At 45.7% G+C, this 23092-nt stretch overlaps 1 protein-coding gene across 1 annotated transcript; it reads left to right on the top strand.

The window, feature by feature from the left end:
• The first annotated feature begins 655 nt into the window (after positions 1–655).
• On the top strand, positions 656–14245 carry LOC137545714 (keratin, type II cytoskeletal 7-like). The gene is made up of 9 exons (XM_068267248.1): positions 656–1228; positions 1859–2073; positions 5877–5937; positions 7598–7693; positions 7810–7974; positions 8062–8187; positions 10896–11116; positions 11479–11513; positions 13201–14245. Exons 1-9 carry the CDS (start codon positions 764–766, stop codon positions 13428–13430), a joined length of 1614 nt encoding a protein of 537 aa, XP_068123349.1. The 5' UTR covers positions 656–763; the 3' UTR covers positions 13431–14245.
• Positions 14246–23092: the final 8847 nt, after the last annotated feature.

Raw genomic sequence — 23092 nt, 5'->3', positions numbered from 1 at the left:
TCAAGTGCTCCACCTTGCTACAGTTTGCTTAGTATGTGTTTTCATAAATCAGTCTCTGTGATTTCCTGAAGTGGAAAGTCTGTGCAATCCGCATTCTTCCCTGCATCTTATGCAATCATGACGAAAAAAAGCATATGTTAGTGTTTGACCATTACTGCATTATGTAACATTTAATAAAAACTAAACCTGAAGTCAATCAAAAGTTCAGTGAGCTTTCTACCCTGGGTGAAAATCTTGTCATCATTTTAATAGTTGCGTTGTAGATTCACCCTCCTTATCTAAATATATACTGTATATGAGTCATGCGGTTAATAGTTTTAGAACGTGCAAGTCTCTGAAGCTTTAGCTTGCTCTTTGCTCCGGGGGAAACTCACAAGTGCAGATCCTGCAGGTGCCTCTCGTATAACGGCAAACAGACAAGCAGCTCAGTGCCAGCACTGACAGAGCAAGCTGCAGAATCCAGCAAATCTGCAGATTCACATAAAGCAGTTTATGTGTTTGTCCAGGCTGCTTGAAAATATGCTGGAGTGGTCAGTAGGGAGGGAAGGGCAGGAGGTGTGGACCTAGCTGCAGGTAACAGAATATGGATGGCAGCCAACCACACCCAGCTGTGACATACCGTAAGCTGATCCCTCTGCCCCTACCCCCTTCTCACAGCCCAGTCCCAGCTCCATAAAAAGGGGAAGCAGCTATCTCACAGGCACTGGATCCCTGGACAGACCAGCAGCACCAGTTTCTCCTCCTATAATCTCTACTTGTAACAATGTCTTTCCAACGCAAGCAATTCAGCGCCCTCTCTGCTGCCCCCCAGGGTGGTTATAGCTCAGTCAGAATCAGTCAGCAGACCCGTTCCAGTGGTTTCGGTGGTGGCTCTGGTGCTGGCTATGGGGGTGGAAGATCATTCAGCAGTGCCAGCTTGTCCAACCTGGGTTCAACCAGAAAGAGTGTCGCCTATAATGTGTCCAGCGGCAGATCTGGGTTTTCCGGGGGCTCTGCCTTTGGTGCTGGAGGTGGTGCCGGATTTGGCGGTGGTTTCGGAGGTGGTTATGGAGGTGGTTTCGGTGGTGCTGGTGCAGTTGCTGGGCCTGGTATCCAAGAGGTGACCTACAATCAGAGCCTTCTAGCACCCCTTAACCTGGAGATCGACCCTAGCATTCAGACCATCAGGAAGGAGGAGAGGGAACAGATCAAGACCCTCAACAACAAATTTGCTTCTTTCATTGACAAGGTAAGTCCTGTTAACAGAACCGTGATGTTGTAATGATTTCAGTGACTATACCGTTACTACTAGTGCATGAAGTTGTGCAATGATACCTGTTAGCATAATTTTGCTACTTTGCACAGCAGTTTTCTGTCATCATTGAAGTTAATTACCGGTATATCATCTGTCCCTGTTTAAACTGCTTGGCCCAAATTACTTTTTTTTGTTACTGTATGTAGTTCTGATAAACTCCACTCTTAAATAAGTTTTCTACATGCCCATTTAATGTCTTTCCTGCACTATAAAGCCTAAAAAATATTGGTTGTTTTGTCACGGTATGGCTTTATGATAAATTTTAAGATAATTATGGACATGTTAATTTTAATTCCACTCCCTGCAAGATACAGACTGGCCTCTGCACATACTGTACTTGTGAGTTAATGTGCCCCTCCCCTTGCTCATTCATTGTATGCAGTTATTCCAATGTGTCTTCATAAAAGGTGAAATGAGTTCTACTTGATGGATTAGCCTTTTTCTTTAGGGTGCATTTTTGTCATAGTCCTGTATCTACAGCAAGTATTTCCTTCATGCTGTGCAGGTGTTCTGTTAGGGAGTTCAGCAGTCTTTACACTGTCTTCCCTGTCTCTGTTTTATTAGGTAAGGTTCCTGGAACAGCAAAACAAGGTTCTGGAGACCAAATGGGAACTTCTGCAGAACCAGAAGTCTGGCGGTAAGGCCAGCAACGTTGGACCCCTGTTCGAGGCTTACATCGCCAATCTGAGGAGGCAGCTGGACGGTCTGGTCAATGAGAAGAGCAGACTTGATGGAGAACACAGAAACATGCAAGATTTGGTTGAGGACTTCAAGAACAAGTAAGTCACAGAATCCAACTGTCCTATAGTTACAGAAAATGTGTATTTTTTTTAACTGTAGATCAAGCGCTGAGACAGCTAATGATCATGAATGTAGAGTGATCCATACCTGTGTAAAGCCTGGAAACACCTGTGTTACTGTAATGCTATTATTATAGAGGTACCTCTATGCACTGCTGCCACACCCTTACAGGACCGAGAAAAGGCTGCTGGAAAGATGGGGCTGGGTTTACAAAATCCTGTGCTGGCCAAGCAGAGGCTGACAGGAAATAAAGCAAACAATGCAGATAATACCTGGGGTGTGTCTCTCACAGGAAAGTCAATAGCCGGTAATCTATATCAGGTGAAATCTTGCAGTCCCAGTGCTGGTGAATAGAAAGCCTTGGCGGAGATAGCAGAGTATCAGATCAGTCATCTCTGGATGCTTTTATCATCCCATGAGTACAATATCCAAGACTACTGAAGAACGCGCACACACATGCGCAGACACACACACGCGCAGACACACACACACGCGCAGACACACACACACGCGCAGACACACACACACGCGCAGACACACACACACGCGCAGACACACACACACGCGCAGACACACACACGTGCAGACACACACATCGCAGACACACACAGCACAGACACACACACGCGCAGACACACACATACACAGACACACACACATACGCAGACACAGATGAAGGTACATACACTCAGGCCCAGTGCACACCAAAACCTCTAGCAGATCTGCAAAACGCTAGAGGTTTTTGAAGCAGATTTCAGAGCAATTCTAGGAGCGTTTTTGCAGCGTTTTTGTGTAGCAGATTTCATATATTGTTACAGTAAAGCTGTTACTGAACAGCTTCTGTAACCAAAACACCTGGAAAACGCATTTTTTAGAACAGTTTTCAACTTTCCTATACTTTACATTGAGGCAGAAATGTCTCAGAAATCTAAAAAATGCTGCAGCCCCCAAATTTGCATTTGTGGAAAAAACAACCCGCTCTGGTGTGCACCAGCCCATTTACTTTCATTAGCCAAGCGGTTTTCCTCCTGCAAGTGTTTTGAAAAACGCTCCAGGACCGCTCTGGTGTGCACCAGCCCACACAGATGAAGACACGCAGACACACATGCTAAAGGCTCATGCACACCTCGTTGGTGTCCAAAATGATCATTTGTGGTCATTTTGGTTGACAATTCAGAGCAACATCCACAGCCTGGTCATTAGGGACTCAGTATGCTGGAAATCCTTGCATGACTATTACTATTATTTTCCCCCCACAGCTCACTCCTGCTTACAGTGGCGTAGCTAAGGAGCTGTGGGCCCCAATGCAAGTTTTACAATGGGGCCCCCTATGCACTCTATACATAGCAATTGAAACGGCGCACTAAAAGCTGCCAATGGCAACTACAATGTCAGAGGTGCAAGAAGGGGATGGGGAATAGTTTGTTAATGATTACCACTATTCAAAGTATATATATATAAATGATTATTATGAGCACAGGACCAATATAGAGCTAATACTGTATTTGAGGGAAGGACATTCGGGGCCCCTCTGGCCCAAGGGCCCCGATGCGGTCGCTACCACTGCACCCCCTATTGCTACGCCCCTGCCTGCTTATCTCCCCCCTTCTCTCCAGAGAAGTGTGTATGGAGACCAGTCACCCGAAGTGATCACAAATGATTATTTACAGTGACCAAAGTGAAAAGGTGTACAAGGCACATTATAAGAGATTTATAAGAACTCTGCCTATTGTTGGTAACTTCATGTCTTCCAAAGTGCATAGCACACACTAACCATAGTCACCAGGAAAGCACACTGTGTATGGTGGAACAGCTGCATGTGTGGTTTCATACTCTATCGGTGCACACAATTCTGCATAGCTGCTATTCACTTTTATGGCTTGCAAGAGCAAGCAGTACACTGCTTCATTAGAACAGCTCAGCCTATTGTTGGTAACTCCACGTACAAACACAGTCTCCTGCCAAGGGTTATAATGAAAGCTCCCTTGACACACAATAGCTAACCTGTTCCTGTCTGGAAGAGGCAGACTGAAAGAAAAAAAGAGAATGAAAGTTAATACCTAGCTGTTGTTGCCATAGGCAACATTACTCTTTTTTTTTTTTTTTTAGTTGTCATGTTACTTGAATAAGCTATGCACAAAATTGGAACACTGATTACACATCAGCTGAGCAGCCCGGTGGCTAAAAGATTGTTCTTCACAAAGTATCTTCCCAAGAACATACAGATTTGACCCACCCAAGCCTACATATCCAGTCTGTCTTCATTCCATCCCTCAGCTGAGCCTATAGATTAATTCCATCTCTCAGCTGAGCTAATGTATTCATTCCATCCCTCAGCTGAGCTAATGTATTCATTCCATCCCTCAGCTGAGCTAATGTATTCATTCCATCCCTCAGCTGAGCTAATGTATTCATTCCATCCCTCAGCTGAGCTAATGTATTCATTCCATCCCTCAGCTGAGCTAATGTATTCATTCCATCCCTCAGCTGAGCCTATGGATTCATTCCATCCCTCAGCTTAGCCTATAGATTTATTCCATCCCTCAGCTGAGACTATAGATTCATTCCATCCCTCAGCTGAGCCTATAGATTCATTCCATCCCTCAGCTGAGCCTATAGATTCATTCCATCCCTTGGCTGAGCCTATAGATTCATTCCATCCCTCAGCTTAGCCTATAGATTCATTCCATCCCTCAGCTTAGCCTATAGATTCATTCCATCCCTCAGCTGAGCCTATAGATTCATTCCATCCCTCAGCTGAGCCTGTAGATTCATTCCATCCTCAGCTGAGCCTCTAGATTCATTCCATCCCTCAGCTGAGCCTATAGATTCATTCCATCCCTCAGCTGAGCCTATAGATTCATTCCATTCCTCAGCTGAGCCTATAGATTCATTCCATTCCTCAGCTGAGTGTAGACAAGACACATTACATTTATATTGCTCTTTGCTCCTGACTGACTCAAACTGCTTTAGAGCTGCAGCCACTTAGGGTGCGCTCCGCGGACAACCTGGATCATTAGCGAACCTTGCCCATAGCCTCCTTACTGGTTTATGTTTTGCTATTTAGCTCATTGGATTCTAATGACGAGTCATGGTTCCTCTGCTTTCCTCCATAGCAACAGATTGCTTCACACACTGCAGTCTCTTAGCCAAGGCTTGGTATTCATTCTTTCTTACACCGGAGTCTAGATATTCATTCCATATCACTGTTGCCATACATATTCATTTTACCTCCCAGTCAAGCCTATGAATTTATTCCATCTCATAGCTAAGCCTTCATTCATTCTAGCTCAAGAGAAAGTAACAAATGACTAAAACAATCCAGGCTGGCCAGTCATTTTCTCCTGAGCTACGTAAACGGGCAAAATTTAATGCCAATCTGATGTACATGGGCACCTTTAATTCAGCCATGCTAAGAGGCCCTTGTATCTCAAGCAGCCTGTAATAAAAATTTTCTGTATCAAAGCCTGGCCATTGTTACGCAGGACACTGTGCTTGATCCAGTGTGGAAGGGGGTTTAAGTAAAAGCTATGAAATTAGAGGCAGTTAGTTACAAGGGAAATGACAGCAAGGTCTTCTGTCTCTGATTTCTCCTGAAATGCCACAAGTCTTGGGATACAGCAGTTCTCTAAACAAAGGCATGAAAGGAAAGATCTGTCTCCTGAAGTATCCTGAGGAGATTGTATAACACAGCGAACAGAAACAAACACAGTTGGGTTTTGTGTTGTATTGAGTGAAGCTTCCTGCCAAGTGTGCTCAAAATCCCCCAATCTCTTTCCAGGTATGAGGATGAAATCAACAAGCGTACTGCTGCAGAGAATGAATTTGTGGTGCTGAAGAAGGTAAGTTATTTTACCAGTGTAGCCTGAATGGTGCCTGTGTAATACATTACCCAGTCATAAACCCAGCATCAAAGACTCTTAGCCGTCACCCGATTACGGGGCAAAGGCTAATCCCCTGTATGATGCACCCTGCCTCACCTGTAACTATGAACTTGCTGAGATAATGGGCGAATACCTGCAATTAGAATGTTAAGCCCTGCTCACCTCATGAGATCACTAAAAGCTACTAACATGGCCTTCAGCAATACGAAAATGCAAATCTCCATAATCCATTTTAACCAATCAAATTAAGCCTTTCTTTGATTTAACAAAAATGGTTTGTTGCTACACTATGATGCACTTTTAATTTTCTAAACTAGGCTAAAAGGTTTTATAGTGTAGAAATTTATTTTGAATTCTCAATACATACGTAGTTTATACATTATCCTTGAAAAGGAGTACATGGAAACTGGTAACAATTGCAAGAGAAGCAGTTTCTTATTTCATCTCTGTACGAGTCAGGCATGATTTAATGTAGTTATTAAGCAGCCATACATTTTAATTAGCAATCCACATCTGCACAGGAGTCTGACTATTGTTGATCTAGACTAGGCATGGGCAAACTTGGCCCTCCAGCTGTTAAGGAACTACAAGTCCCACAATGCATTGCAGGAGTCAGCCATAGTCATGACTCATAAAGGGAAATGCGTTGTGGGACTTGTAGTTCTTTAACAGCTGGCGGGCCAAGTTTGCCCATGCCTGATCTAGACCCTATTGTATTGTCTTATTTGAAAACTTTTTCTAGGACATATGAGGCAAATCAAATAAACTATCTTTACTTACCTAGAAGTTCCTCCAGCCCCTAGTGGTCACTCTGTCCATCGCCACAGCTCCAGTCTTGATTCGCCTCAAATGTCCTTTAAAAAGACTTTTCCACTTTTCATGTGAAAGAGAATCCTGCCTGAGGTCCAGAAGGTGCAGTCTTTAGATGATTGTCCTGATCCAACCTTTTGTGGCTGTATTGCTAACAGTCTTGTTCAGCACTCACTTCTTCTGAGCCATAGGGATAAATCGTAAATTTTCCTGGTCTCTTAGGTTTCCCCTCCAGTGGGAGAGCCTTGTCCTCTGTACTCCCTCTACTCTACTTAGATGAGCCAAGCTACATATTCATCTTCTTATCATGATGGTTGTAAAATCATGCTTTGAACAGCTAAACCCACCAACATCTATACCAACCTTTAGATGCAGAAGCCCGTAGTCCACCTCAATCCTCAGATACGTTTTTGTGTGTGCCAGGGAGGTTGTGATCTTTGAATTTCACCTGCAGTATGCCTGTAGATGACATCTGAGAATCTTCCAAGATAAATTATATATGGACATCCAAAGCAGCTGTTTCTAGCAATTTTGGAAAGCAGTCATGCGTGTAATGGGGTTTCTCACCTATTCACCTAGCCCCAATATTCATTGTCCACGTCTCAATAGGCAACAGGCTTGGTCACTTTGAACAAGCATGCTCCATGATTACCTGTCATTTGACATGTGTATTTGGCTTTAGCACAAGATGATGTATGCAGCAGGAATAGAGTTTATTGAAAATGTTGAAGGCATTTTCTTGAACTTGTAGTGCTCTGGCTTACAATAATATTTTAATGTGGCTATTGCTTTCTCCTTGATAATACAGGATGTGGATGGTGCTTACATGAACAAGGTTGAGCTGGAAGCCAAGGTAGACTCTCTGACTGATGAGATCAACTTCCTGAGGGCCCTGTATGAAGCTGTAAGTACCACTGGTCATGTGCAGTATCATTGACTTCATTTGGTTCTATAAAATGCATGATAATACAATTTTTAAACCAAACAAAGAATCCTAAGAGAATGCTTGTTTCCCTGCAGGAACTGCGTGAACTGCAGGCTCAGGTCTCAGACACCTCAGTCGTCCTGTCTATGGACAACAACAGAGCTTTGGATCTGGACAGCATCATCGCTGAAGTTAAAGCTCAGTATGAAGAAATTGCTGCCAAGAGCCGGGCTGAAGCAGAGTCTGTGTACCAGAATAAAGTAGGTTTCCCATTCTCATAAGAAAGCTCCTATGTTAAGTTCAGATATTGTAACCTAGGTTACATTATTTAATTTTTTTTTCTACAGTTCCAAGAGCTGCAAGCTACTGCTGGCCGTCATGGTGATGATATCCGCACCAGCAAGCAAGAGATCTCTGAGCTGAACCGCGCCATTCAGAGGCTGCAGGCTGAGATTGAGAATGTGAAAGCACAGGTAAATTTCGTTTAGAGAATAGTTATTGATGTTTACAGTTCAGCAAAAGTCTAGCAGAACTAAAATGTATGCATAATAACCTAAAGTGCATCTGAACTCAGGTCCAAAAGTTGAAGAAACAGTCTGTGGCTCCTATTGATGATGATGATGATGATGATGATGATGATGATGATGATGATAATGATAATAATAATAACCTTTAAAGGGAAGGTCCAAGCTGTGTAAAAAAACAAAAAACACTTACCTGGGGCTTCCTCCAGCCCCTGGCAGTCATTCTGTGCCCTCGCCGTAGCTCCTCTCACTCCCGGTGTCCTGCGCTGAAGAAGCCGACCTCGCCAGGTTGGCTTCCGGGTCGGCTACATGTGCACTCCACGGCGCGGGTCACGTGGTGTACGTGATGTCATCAAGCATCTAATATGCAGGCGCAGTAGTTCTGCGCCTGCGCAGTATAGACCCGATGCCGTTGCATAACCATGTGACCCTCGCCGTGGAGCGCTCATGAAGGCGACCCGGAAGCCGACCTGACGAGGTCGGCTTCTTCAGCGCAGGACACCGGGAGTGAGAGGAGCTACGGCGAGGGCACAGAATGACTGCCAGGGGCTGGAGGAAGTCCCAGTTAAGTGGAGTTTTTATTTATTTTTTTACAGCTTGGATGTTTCCTTTGAACAAAAAAACATTTATTAGTTATACCTGATACAAATCTTAAAATAAATCTGCACTGTTTCTAGTTCCTGATTCATGGAAGCAGACATATTGTTAACCTCCTGTGCTTTCAAATGGCCTTATCTGCCAACTCTGCCGTAGGCAGTCATGTGACACAGGGGAGAGATCAGATTACAACTTGTGATTAGACACAAATGAGGGGGAATTAAACAGGCTAAGCTCTCTAAATACATACAGGGTGCATTTCTCTATGTATTTCTTCAGACCTGTGTAAGAGTTCAGGTCCACTTTAAAGGGGAACTGAAGAGAGAGGTATATGGAGGCTGTCATGTTTATTTCCTTGTAATCAATACCAGTTGCCTGGCAGCCCTGCTGGTCTATTTCTCTGCAGTAGTATCTGATTAAAACCAGAAACAAGCATGCAGCTAGTCTTGTCAGATCAGACTTATAAGTCTGAATCACTGAAACACCTGATCTGCTGCATGCTTGTTCAGGGGCTATGGCTAATAGTATTAGAGGCAGAGGATCAGCAGGGCTGCCAGGTAACTGGTATTGTCTAAAAGGAAATAAACATGACAGCCTCCATATACCTCTCTCTTCAGTTCCCCTTTAAGGTCTGCTTTAATCCAAACGGCTGCTTCTTGCCTATAGTTATATGATGCCTCCATCCCTATGGCAACAGTTTGGGGTAGAAAGCAACGTGTTATGTTGCTATGGAGGATGGAGGAGGGCTAACGGCGCAGTGTATAATAAAGTGGTCATGTTGATTACAAAGCTAATACACTGGCAGAGACAATCTATCAGTCCAGATCCCTCACCAATGCATGGGCGGGGGGAGCAGGATCATCCACCAGGCAACCTAGGCAGGTGCATGGGACCTAGTGGGTGTCCAGGGGCCCAACCACCACCTTTTTTTTTACCTCCTTCTACTTCAGCTTTCCAAAAGGGCCACAAGGAGGCCCTAAATTTGTTACTTTGCCTAGGGCCACATTACATATAACCCCCCCCCCCCTCTCCCGGGGAATACGGGGGTGGAAGGGGCGCCATACACATGCCAGATTCTCAGCAGGGGCAGTACGCGTGTGCAGGACTCAATATCTGCATGTTGAAACAGGTTACATACCCTTGCAGCAATTTGGCTATTAAGCCGCATCTACACGCGTAGATGCGGCCGCAATGTTCCTTACCACTCGAGCCGCTGATGCGGCTCGATTGATAAGATCCGACAGGATGGATCTCCCCACCGCCGATTCCCTGCTCGCTCTCCGTGATTGGACGATGGCAGGGAATCGAGCGGAAGATAAGCGGTGCAGGGACGAGCGGGAATCGAGCGGGTATTGATTCCGGCGCGGACGGGGATGCGGAAGAGGCGATCCAGCGGCTAATCGAGCCGCCGGATCGCCACCTCACCTACACGTGTAGATGAGGCTTTAGAGTTCAATCGGGCTTCAAAGTTCAATCGTCCTTCAATGTCTTTGTTTGCTTTTGTTTTAAGTTCCATATCTAGACAAAGGCTGCTCTATTGTCCACGTTGTGAAAGGTAAAACATGATTTCTAGCTGATGCATTGCCCTACAAAGCATGGCTAAGCCTGAAATAATGCAATGGAGCCGTGCTCCTCCTCCAGTTGTTCTAATACTTTTATAGCAGGTGCAATTACAAGAGATTTAACGTTGCCTGGAAGTCATAGAAAGCAAGCAGCAGACACGCATTTGCTTAGTTACCGTTTAGATGTCTTTGTAAAAACTTGGTTTGAGGGCAGGGTGTGGATGCCTGAATCATGTGTGATCAGCTGCTGCTTTTAAATAATTCAGGCGATAACATTTCTATTTGCCGGCACAAGGAGAGTAGACAGGCTGCTACTGAATCCACCTGTTTGCTGATGTCAGCTTATCAGCCTCTCTCAGTCATGTTTGTGGCATGATAACTGATAGTCTGACTTCAGAATTAGTGCGTATAAAACTCAGGAATACAGCAGCAGAAGGCAAGACAACTCGAGGGAACAGTGGATATGAATTACTGAGTTGCTTTCTTTGTGATTTTCAGCGTGCTAAGCTGGAGGCACAGATCGCAGAGGCTGAGGAACGTGGAGAACTGGCACTGAAGGATGCCCGGTCTAAATTAAATGAGCTGGAGGGTGCTCTGCAGAAGGCCAAGCAGGACATGGCTCGCCAACTGAGAGAGTACCAGGAACTGATGAATGTCAAACTTGCCCTGGATATTGAAATTGCCACCTACAGGAAGCTGCTGGAAGGAGAGGAGAGCAGGTAAATTGTCAAAGCTAACATATATTCACTAAATAGCAACAGTATTTCATTTTTGGTCTATTTACGGAAAGATACTACAGAAATGTACAGAAATGTAGGCGTTATTTTCAGCTATAGAAAGCTGTGGGATAGATTACACTCACACACACACAAGGCATCTCAGGATGGTGTCAGGGGCCTGGTTGGTATCCAGGGGCCTGGCTGCGATCTCCTCTGAGCCCCTCACCCCACTCACAAAAATGTCACGTGACAGACAGGGAAAGCCCCCCGTACACCCTTATCCATTTCTGCTTGCACAGTCATAAGTTGTTTCACCATGGCTTTTATACTCATGAGGTTTTTTTGTTTATTTGCTTTTTCAGGTTGGCCGGTGAAGGTGTTGGAGCTGTCAGTGTGTGTAAGTATCACTATTTATTACGAGGTTGTCCATAGGATCCGAGCAGTAGGGTCTATAAGAACAGATACAGTCTTATAGTTAACTAAATTCCTATCCATTGTTCCCATAGATACCCCCTGTTGATGGTCTTTTATAAACCTTTTGTAGACCATATTGGCTGATAACGCTGCATATTAAGCTGCATTGAGCTTCATATCAAATGTCAGTTTATTGCTCATGGGATTGATTCATCAAACAATGGTAATATTACCGTGAACGCACAGCACACAACAATATTACTATTACTTCAACGCTTAAAGGATTTATCAGGCAATCTAAAGAAAATAAGTGCTACTTACCCGGGGCTTCCTCCAGCCCTAAGCTCCCAGCATGTCCCTCGCCACAGCTCTCCCTTCAGTCATTCGCCGCAGCTCGCTCCCGGTCCCCGGTGATGACGTCAGGCCGACCTCCAGGTCAGCTTGTACTGGCGCTGTCAATCACTGCCACATAGGCCGGAGCGGACTGCGCAGGCGCAGTAGTTCTGCTCCTGTGCAGTCCACTCCGGCCCACGTGGCGGTGATTGAGGTCGGCCTGACGTCATCGCCGGGGACCGGGAGTGAGCTGCGGCGAACGGCAGAAGTGAGAGCTGCGGCGAGGGACATGCTGGGAGCTTAGGGCTGGAGGAAGCCCTGGGTAAGTAGCACTTATTTTCTTTAGATTACCTGATAACTCCTTTACTTTAAGTACCATGAGATGGGCTAGTAGCGTGACCTGCGGTATTCCAGTAACTCAACCTTTACTATGGCAACACATGCAATGCCGTAGTAGCGGTCACACTACTCGAGTATTAGACAAGATGAGAAATGTTCCGTGAAACCATCCCATGTGTGCTATGCAAGATAAGATAAGTTAATGCAGCAGTAAATCTAAAATGTGATTATATGCTTTCTTAGAGAAGTGAGTTTTGTTTTAACATTACTAAAGTTGGAGAGTTAACTGACTAGGGAAGGAGTTCCAGAGGAGGGAAGATGCACTTGAGAAATCCTGTATGCAGAAGTTAAAGTTGGGCCCATATGCAATTAACTTTTTCTCCCAAGTTTTCTTTTAAGAGATAATTTTTCATCTTTGTTGTGAAAATATCCCTTAGGAGAAAACTCAGGAGGAAAAGTTTGTTTCATATGGGTCTAGGGCAGATGAGAAGAGAATTAGTAGAGCACAGATTGAATGTAGAAATGCGTTTTTGGTGCATTTCGGGTTTGCGTTTTTATTATATTGCCCTAATGAATGTAGTGAAATATAGTATAGTATTTAAAAAAAAAAAAAACACCAAAAACATATTCCTCTGCATCTACCTTGAGATAAATTTATGTTTTATGTGTGTTTTCGAAAGTTGTGCATTTTCAAACAAATAATGTAAACTGCACATTTATACCTTTTTTACATGTGGCCCATAGACTTTCATTAGCGGCAAAAACTCTAGCGTTTGCCGCAAAGCATTTGTTCCTGCCTAGTGTATTCCTATCCTGTAACTGGTCATTATATCCACATGCAATTTTCACCACAAGTAACCTCTAATTAGGTTGTTTGTCATCATGTTGAGATTCATTTGCACAAGTTTCTAATAAATGTGTTTTATAATTACCTAAAACTGTCAAATAATGCTGTGTTCAGGGGTGAATCTTAATTTTTTTTGTCTTTTTATCCGCAGCTGTTGTGAACTCAAGCCACTCATCTGGCGGTGGAAGCTTTGGTGGCTCCTCTGGCTTCGGCGGTGGATACGGCGGTGGATCCAGCTTCGGTGGTGGATCCGGCTTCGGCGGTGGAGCCAGCTTTGGAGCTGGATCAGGAATCGGCAGCGGTGTGAAGTTTGGCAGTGGAAGCGGATCCAGTGTGAAGTCCTCCTACTCCGTGACCACATCTAGCAGCCGGAGGTTTTAAAGAATTCTAAGAAGCCATTGTCTACCCTGCTTAATGACATCCTTAGCACTATCCATACCTCCATACAACCACAATATTGCTGTTCAATATAGAGGCTCAGTATCTCAGTTCTGGGGCTCTACTTTTCCTTCAAGGTCAATGAGGGCCTTTATGTTTTAGCCAAGAATCTGCAACCGTTCTCCTTCAGATACTGTCTGGAGGTATGGTTGGTCGCTAGGGGTTGTCAAAAAGTGGCATCTTTCTCTTCGCCATTTCCTTCTTTGCTCCTTCTTACCGCCCTTAAACCTAAGCTGTCCTTGAGTGTGCTACCAGCGGCCCTCGTTACAACTGGCTGGTGGTTGTAAGATGAAGCCTAGTCTGTCCCACTTACACCTGAGATCCTTAGCAGCCTTCCCACCCAACCTCTGCAAGCCTTTACGGTCAGTGATTGCAGAAGAGCTGCTGCCAACATCCCAAAATACGTCAATGTTTACAGTATTGCCAGGTGGAATAAAATAAAATTACGGCTTGTTTTTACAGAGAGGAAAAAAAAGTCCATGATTGTATATATGAGTAGAGATATAACGGTGCTAACATTCACCCTTCAGAACACCATAAACCCTAACTGAGTGAAAATAAAGTCACTGATGCTTTTTACTAAAAGTTTGTACCTGCATCTTGTGCAAGAGGCAGCACTGAAACAAGAAAGCATTTCCACTCTGTAGTGTCTGGTCTGTGTTAGTTGGTGGAAGTCTTCTGACTTTGCGGGGAGGGATTTTATACGTGGGTGTGAAAATTGTGAAACATCGCTAATAAAATTCCTTCCAGTTCATAAATTCTGTGTCTGAGTTTTATGTCTATTTGTTGTGAACTTTGCACTCACATAGGCTGTAATATAATTATGAAGGGGAAGGCGGGGGTGCTGAGAGCGCTTAGAAACCAGGACTAAAGTCAAATAGAGAAGGCAGCCCAACCTACTGCTAAGTCATCGTAGTAATGACAAAGTTGTATATTTTGAAATAAGTGTTCTTCCTACTTTGTGTATCACATCAAAAGTAAAAGAAGAGACGGCACACCACTGGCTGCAATCAAAGTGCTGTGTATTAGCGAACAAGTTACACTACATGTTACGGAGGAACACCTCCTTCATCAGGTGTCAAACAGCAATGAAGCGTACAAAGCCAATATACACAATCACATATAAAATGGGAACCACACCCGTAGTGGACCCACCCACCAATTCATTAACCCAATATTCCCCAGTTGCTAAGTTGAATAATTCCAATGGTCATATGGCACTCCTCATCGGCTACCAATAAATATAATACAAAAACTGACCGTAAACTGGCACTTCCAACCGAGGACTGCCACAGGACCACCTCTATGCATGAGCTGCTCCGTTGCTACTGCACAGGTCCAAACTCCCTGGCACCTTCGCAGAGGGGACTGTAGCCGCCAAGATAAAGAGGGTCCCGGACTGGAAGCAGAGAAGTTGCAGAAGGTTGGAGCAGGGGCGTAACTACAAATCATGGAGTCTTCCCCCCCCACCACCAAAACTTTGATGGGACACCTTAATGTTCACAACCCTTCCTTCGTGACCCTCACAGCCTGGAGGCCCATCTTACAGGGGTCATAAAACAAGTGTGGCCATCAGGATCTTCACACCCATAACATGTAGCCACAAAACACCTGATCTGGAGTATCAGAGATAGGGAAGGTTAGTAGCTGCTCCCCCCCCCCCCCCCCTGGATCAGAAGCTTCCCACTACTGATGTAAGTAGATTATTTTTTTTTTTTTGTAAAGTTACAGGTGTACTTTAATTGGACTCTAAGGCAATTGGCTGGGCTGCTTTCTTTGAACTTAAGTTCTACTTTAAACCCTTGAGCTATGCAAAGCTCTACATTAAGATGATTACTGAAATACAGCATGTCCTTCTTTGCTAAAGGGAAGTCATTAGTCAATTTTCTTGGTTTTCTTCTCGCTCGAGCTGTGAACTGTGAAGATATGATAATCACTGGGTCGACACTGCAACGCGTTAGAACATGACGCATATAAAATTACACAGATAGTTTGGTTAATGCGTTGCATCCAGATTTTAATCATACATCATCTGTGTAACTGATATGTTTAGTTATTGCCAAGAGGAGATGGGATCCCTCAATATTAATACACTGTGCATTAATGATCTGTTATTAAAATCAATGGGAATCGTTTTTTTTTTTAATAAGCCAGATACTTACCTACGGAGAGCGAAGGCTCTCTGGGTCCTATAGAGCCTTCCCTCTTCTCTCCCGAAGTTCATTTCAGCACTGGCTCCCTCAAAGCAGTATTCAACCAATTTGGTCAAATACTGCCGTCTCCGCCGTGGAAGGGATGCTTTGGAAGTCTTCGGGAACCCGAATGCTTCCAAAAATGGGCCGCTCCATACTGCACACGCGTGAGCTTATGTGCAGCATAGAGCCGCCCGTCTTTGGGAGACCTCTGCTCTCAAAGACTTACGAAATCCCTCATGGCGGGGCATTCAAACCAAGGAGCTGCTGCCGCAACGAGGGGACGAGTGTGACATGGCTGTCCCCCTGGGGGACAAGAGAGCGATCGGCTCTCATAGGCAGAAGCCTATGACAGCCGATCGCCATAATTGGCTGGCTGCGTGGAGGGAGGGAAGAAATTTAACGAAACAGAAAAAAACAAACAATAATATTTATTCTAAAAAAAATAAACATGGGGTGAGCGATCAGACCCCACCAACAGAGAGCTCTGTTGATGGGGAGAGAAGGGGGGGGGGGATCACTTGTGTGCTGTGTTGTGCGGCCCTGCAGCTTGGCCTTAAAGCTGCAATGGCCAATTTTGCTAAAAAATGGCCTGGTCACTAGGGGGGTTTAGCACTGCAGTCCTCAAGTGGTTAAAGGACAACTCTAGCAACTTTTATATATGAGGGTTTGGATGGAGATCAATATTCATATTATTTACAGCTACCTCTGCAGTGGACATCAGAAGAGCCGCTTGTATGAGCTGCAGGCTCAGACACTCTGCTGCACTTTGCAGCACATTTATTCACACTGGTTGGAGCCCACAGAAGTTTATCAGAATCATTCCCACTGCTGCCATGTAGCCCAACAATGCTTTGCCAGGGAATTGTATCAGGAAGGAACTACGCAGGACTGCCAAATTCATACCTACGGATGTAACTCTTCCTGGAATTCTCATTCACACTAATAAAATAACACAATAAATGGCATTTCAGCAAAAGATTGTTTCATGTAGTCTTGTGACATCTTTGACTTCTGATATTTGAACAGTAAAGGCACCCACACAACTTGGCGGCTGATCGACCATCAGATTCAATAATTATTATCGAATTGGATGAAAATCTGTGCTGCCAAGTTTATAACTGATGGAGTTGACTATGAGACCAATTTCAGGCCGAGCATGTACATCAGACATGCTGCAAAATGTTGCGTCGTCATGGTCGATCGAGTGCGCAGCAGTAACGGTGAGAGATATCAGGATGTGCGACTAATGCGATGAAACCCCTGGCGCTGTCCCCCCAGCGTATAAATGTACATGTGCAAATTTGGACAGAGGCGCCAGGCAGGTTAAAATGATCTAAAACAACTAAAAAGGAGGAGTACAGGTGGACTTACCTCCTGAAATGATGGACAATCGAGATTGTTCAAATCGCAAATAACAATTTATTTTGGCACTCCGCAACGCGTTTCGCAGGTATAACCCGCTTCATCAGGCAAGGAGTGCAAGTTCAAAAAGGTCCAATAGTGGCAATGCGCCCGACAGAGGCGCATTGCCACTATTGGACCTTTTTGAGCTTGCACTCCTTGCCTGATGAAGCGGGTTATACCTGCGAAACGCGTTGCGGAGTGCCAAAATAAATTGTTATTTGCGATTTGAACAATCTCGATTGTCCATCATTTCAGGAGGTAAGTCCACCTGTACTCCTCCTTTTTAGTTGTTTTTAGATCATTTTAACCTGCCTGGCGCCTCTGTCCAAATTTGCACAGTATATAGTCCACCTTGGGTGGAGGGGACTGTCCCCTTCTTTCTATCTACAGAGAGCGACTTCTTAAACCTGAGTGGGGTCAGGTTCTAATACTCCCCACCTGCATTTCAAGTGGTTGCCTATGTGGTAACCCGTGTTTGTGAGTATATCCACATCTGTTAATTATTTCGCCAACAATTGTTAGACTTACTGCACTATATTGGGCTCTCGGTTTTTCTTTTTGTTTCAAGTGTATAAATGTACATGTATGTGTGCAATTATACATAACTAGTCCAGTGTGGCGGTGCCCATCCATCTTCCGAATCCGCAACTCTTCCATTAGCAGTATACATGTCGGCGATGCATAGCATGCAACATGTGTGTGACATCACACAAACACCACACTGGCGGCATGTACACAGCTAAAGAGCGGCATATTTAGAAGGCAGACGGGCACCGCGACACAGGACAGGTAATGTATAAATACACTCATACATGTACATTTAGAAGTATTATTATTATTATTTAGTATTTATATAAGTATGTACAGATACCTTTAACCACTTGAGGACCACAGTGTTAAACCCCCCTAAAGACCATTTTTCAATAAATTGGGCTCGCTTTAAGAGCACGCTGCAGGGCCACACATTTTTAGCACACAAGTGATTCACCCCCCCCCCCTCCTTTTCTCCTCACCAACAGAGCTTTCCGTTGGTGGGGTCTGACCGCCACCCCCCCCCCCCCCCCCCACACACACACACACACACACACATCCCCATGTTTATTTATTTATTTGTAAATATTTCTTTTTTTTTTTTCCACTAATAAATGTCCTATTATTTTTTTTCTCCTAGTTCCTCCCTCCCTCCCCTCGCCAGCCAATCACTGTGATCAGCTGTCATAGGCTTTAGCCTATGACAGCAGATCACCTCCGAGCCCACAGAGGGGACAGCCGTGTCACACGACTGTTCCCAGTACAACGCTGCCATGGATTGCAGCACTGTACAAGCTAATTAGACGGCGCTTTCGCTAACAGTCTCCTAGCGCTGGGAGGCTGAAGCTGTAGCGGAGCACCCATCGGCGTGATGCGGTCGCCAAATAGTTAAGGTTCACAAAGACATAATACTTTGGCCAGTCAAACCCACTAACACCTACCAACTGCATCATGAACGACCACTAAAGTGCTGGTGGATCTCTGGCCAAGACTTACTTAGCTGGCATAGCTTACTGTTGTAATGATTATTCATAGTAGTTTTAGTCAACTCTCTGCCAGCAGCCACTGACAGTTCATATGCTTGGTTAAGTGGCATGTATTGTCCTATAAAAAGGGAAGACATGAGAGATTAGATGCAGGAGGCCCACTGCACTTGCGGACAAAGCAATTGCCTGTAAACTGCACAGCTGATTTCTTGTGGTCTCTGCTTTGACAGGCTCAGAATGCAGGGTGATAAAAGCCTATTCTGCCTGATGGAGAGGGCAGGGGAGAGAACGTCTGAGAGACACCCTGCTATGGGAACTACAGTGACTGGCCAACAGATGTCTGTCCCGAAATGATAGATCACTGACAACATTGACATCCCCTACTTTGTTTAGTGATCCTACATAGAAACTAAAGAAGGCCATGCGCTTGTTTGCGCAGCTATGTGCATGATAGATTATTGACTGCGACCTCATAGATTGATAGTCTTAGCCAATTTCCTCCACTGTGTATATGAGATGTTACTGAGGTGAACATGAGGTGTTAAGGTGCTCATACATCAGGCGATGATGGGCAGATTCGACCAAAAGACAAATCTCTCTTTGATCAAATCTGATCAGAGAGAGATCTGTCAGCTGCCCGTACACCGCAGGCCAATTCCCGATTGATTTCAGCATCAAATCCCTTGGGAATTGTCAGAGTCCGCTGCATCCGCTGCTTTGCCGCTTTTCCCTAGTGTATAAATGTATGTGTGCATTTACACATTACCTGTCCTGCGTCACGCTGCCTATCCGTCTTCTGAATCCACCACTCTTCCATTAGCCGCATACACACCACTGACGTCACACACGCGCCTGCGCTGTGTATGGGGCTAATGGATTAAGAAGAAGGATAGGCAGCATGACACAGGACAGGTAATGTATAAATGCACACATGTACATTTATACACGGGAAGCTGAGCAGGGGGGGTCACGTTTACCACTCATCCCGATATTGCTCGCCGTTACCGCCGTGCACACGATCAAGCAAGTCAGCCATACATCTTGCAGCACGTTAGACTGATACATGCGACCAATTGGTCACATTATCAATCAAGCATGCACTTGGAAGCACTAATTTTCATCCGCTTTGATATAATAATCGAATCGGATGGTTGATCAGCTGCCAAGTCGCCTGATGTTTGGCCTCCTTTACTGTCTCTGTTAATGTAATCAATCATCAGGGTGGCAGTTCTGGAATGAGTGTGTTATGCAGCAAAAACTGTTTGATTACAGCTGACCAGCATGTACTATTCTATGGAGTTGGGAGCAGCAGATAAGCAAGTGGCATTCTACAGTGCAGGATATAAAAAGGTCAATGCTTTCAGCTGACGTTTGTTGTTTAGTTATCCCCCATGAATGGTCCAAAATGATCTTCTCAGCTAAGGATTATATACCATGTGTATAAAGGTGGCCATACTCTGGTCGATTTGTCATCAGATCAACCAATAGATATATCCCTCTCTGATTGAATCTGATCAGAGAGGGATCGTATGGCTGCCTTTAAAGCAGATTGTGAATCGATTTCAGCATGAAATCGATTCACCATCTGTGAAGCTGCCGCTGCCGCCGTTCCCCCCTGCATACATTACCTGATCCGGCTGGTGCGAGTCCCCCGGTCTCCGCTGTCTTCTTCTCCACGCTCGGCTCCAGCTTCACTTCCTGTCCGGGGAAGTTTAAACAGTAGAGGGCGCTCTGTTTAAACTTCCTGTCGGGACAGGAAGAAGTGAAGCCTGCCAGAACCCAGCGGAGAAGGAGAGCAGGTAATGTATTGCCGCTAGCGTCAGTCATCGGACATTCGAACGCCGCTATCGATGCACTCCCGACCCGCCGGCAATGAAGCAAAATCTTCCGCACGGACAGATCGATGGGAACGATCGGTTTTAGACGGAAATCAATCGTTCGGTCAGCGTTTGCGCAACGATTTCACAGCAGATTCGATCACAATGATCGAATCTGCTGTATATCGGTGGGAAAATCGTTAGGTGTATGGGCCCCTTAAGGCTTAAAGAGGACCTGTCAGCCATACTAACCCACCCCCCCCCCCCACATATGTAAGTAAATAAATATTTGCTCTACTTACATAACATACGTATTGCTCTGTCCACATTTTGATTTCAGTGATTTTTTTTACAGTAAAAAAAGATAAAATTAAAGAATCGATTTTTGATTTTATGCGTGACACGCTTTAGGGGCCCGTTTCCATTAGTGCCGAAACCGGTCTGAATCTTCAGCGTTTCAATGCAGGCAAGTTGGGTGGGTGAACGCTGCCTATCCCTTCGATGGCTCACTGTCTAACACTGCAGTGCGACTCTAGACAGCATGCTGCAGTTTCCTGCAGCACAAACCTGAATCCCTATAACGATGCATGCTGAGCGACTCTAATTCCTCCTAATATCACTACAATGCCGGCATGCTTTCTGCAAGGTGTACGTTGCCTCAGTGGGAATTGGCCCTAATGCCTGGTACTCACCATGAAATTTCCCATCAGATAGATGGTCAAATAGATAATTTCTGACAGGTCCAGTCTGGTTTCTGATCATTTTTCTGATCACTTTATACAAAATCGATCAGAAAAACAATCGTAAATCAGATCAAACCTGTTGCATGGTATCTACCAGCCATTACTCGTGTGGCTCCTGTTTGTCCTACAGAGAGAGAGAGAGAGAGAGAGAGAGAGAGAGAGAGAAGGGAATGGTAGGATATGTAGTTACTGTTGTTTGTAATTTCTTGTTGTCTCAAGGGATTTTCCACCCCTTATCCAAATGGCCTGTCAAGGTCTGCAAAACAATAGTCTATACACCAGACCTTCACAGCACGGTAAACACTATTGTTTACCACAATGGTGGATTAAAATCTATCAACGCATCTGTACATCTGTTCAAGGCGCTTACACACACCTGATTTCTTCAAACGATGGGTCGTCAGACCCACCCGCGGGGCGGCCTTTCTGACGACAGTTTCCCCGTGTGTACAGTCTGTCGGCAGGCTGATAAGGCTGGTTTTGACTGATCCGCGATTAACCACTTGAGGACCCACCCTTTACCCCCCCTTAAGGACCAGCGCTGGTTTGATTGATCTGTGCTGGGTGGGCTCTGCAGCCCCCATCACAGATCAGGGTGCAGGCAGGGAGATCAGATTGCCCCCCTTTTTTCCCCCCTATGGGGATGATGTGCTGGGGGGGTCTGATCTCTCCTGCCTGCTGTGGGTGGCGGGGGGGCACCTCAAAGCCCCCCTCCGCGGCGAAATTCCCCCCTCCCTCTCCTACCTGCTGCCTCCCCCGGTGATCGGGGCTGCACAGGACGGCTATCCGTCCTGTGCAGCCAGTGACAGGACGTCCCCTGTCACATGGCGGCGATCCCCGGCCGCTGATTGGCCGGGGATCGCCGATCTGCCTTACGGCGCTGCTGCGCAGCAGCGCCGTACAAATGTAAACAAAGCGGATTATTTCCGCTTGTGTTTACATCTAGCCTGCGAGCCGCCATCGGCGGCCCGCAGGCTATTCACGGAGCCCCCCGCCGTGATTTGACAGGAAGCAGCCGCTCGTACGAGCGGCTGCTTCCTGATTAATTAGGCTGCAGCTGGCGACGCAGTACTGCGTCGCTGGTCCTGCAGCTGCCACTTTGCCGACGCACGTTATGAGTGTGCGGTCGGCAAGTGGTTAAAGCAAAAACAGATACTTACTTAAAGGACTTACGAGCCCAAAAACATAAAAAAAAGTGAAGTACCTGCATCATGTTTGAATGCATGGAGGTCGCCATCCGCGCCCTCCGTGCAGTTCCGCCGGGTCGCCGCAGTGCAATCGCCCCCTGTGCCGCTCCCGACCCCACTGCCCGGGTCGGCCTCTCCTAATATGGTCGCCGGAGCTGGCCGCGGCTGCGCTACTGTGCGTGGATGGGGGGAAGGCCCTAGAGCTGCACAGCCGCACTCGCGTCTATGCGGACTGCGCAGTCGCGGCCAGTTCCGGCGGCCATATTAGGAGAAGCAGGAGAGCCTGACCCGGGCTGTGAGGTCGGGAGCGGCACGGGGGGCGATTGCACTGCGGGGACCCGGCGGAACTGCACGAAGGGCGCGGATGGCGACCTCCATGCATTCAAACATGATGCAGGTACTTCACTTTTTTTATGTTTTTGGGCTCGTAAGTCCTGTTTTTTATTCCACCTTTTGTTTTGTTTTATGATTTATAGGAGGTTTATTGATTGGGCTTATAGGAGTCCATTGATCACTGGCTTATTCTGTCAAAAGGAAAACAGTGAAAAATCCACCCGGTGAATCAGTGGCGCACCTAGGGTATTTGACACCTGATACTGACACCCTGGCTACAGTCAAGGCAGGTACTTCACTTTTTTTATGTTTTTGGTCTCGTAAGTCCTTTAAAGCCTCATACACATGTATGAGGTATGTCGCCCGGCGGAGATCAGATGACATTGCAGGGCCGAGGCTGTACAGACAC

Source organism: Hyperolius riggenbachi, chromosome 2 (genome assembly GCF_040937935.1).
Source record: "Hyperolius riggenbachi isolate aHypRig1 chromosome 2, aHypRig1.pri, whole genome shotgun sequence".
In the NCBI taxonomy this organism is placed as follows: domain Eukaryota; kingdom Metazoa; phylum Chordata; class Amphibia; order Anura; family Hyperoliidae; genus Hyperolius; species Hyperolius riggenbachi.
The sequence above is the reverse complement of the archived record's forward strand: the minus strand, read 5'-3'. Positions and strand labels throughout refer to the sequence as shown.

Excerpts from the sequence above, each read along its gene's own strand:
- LOC137545714 (XM_068267248.1), top strand. The coding sequence starts at position 764 with ATGTCTTTCCAACGCAAGCAATTCAGCGCCCTCTCTGCTGCCCCCCAG. Across the intron at positions 5,938-7,597 it reads AATTTGTGGTGCTGAAGAAG|GATGTGGATGGTGCTTACAT; the intron begins GTAAGTTATTTT and ends TTGATAATACAG. Across the intron at positions 11,117-11,478 it reads CTGGAAGGAGAGGAGAGCAG|GTTGGCCGGTGAAGGTGTTG; the intron begins GTAAATTGTCAA and ends TTGCTTTTTCAG.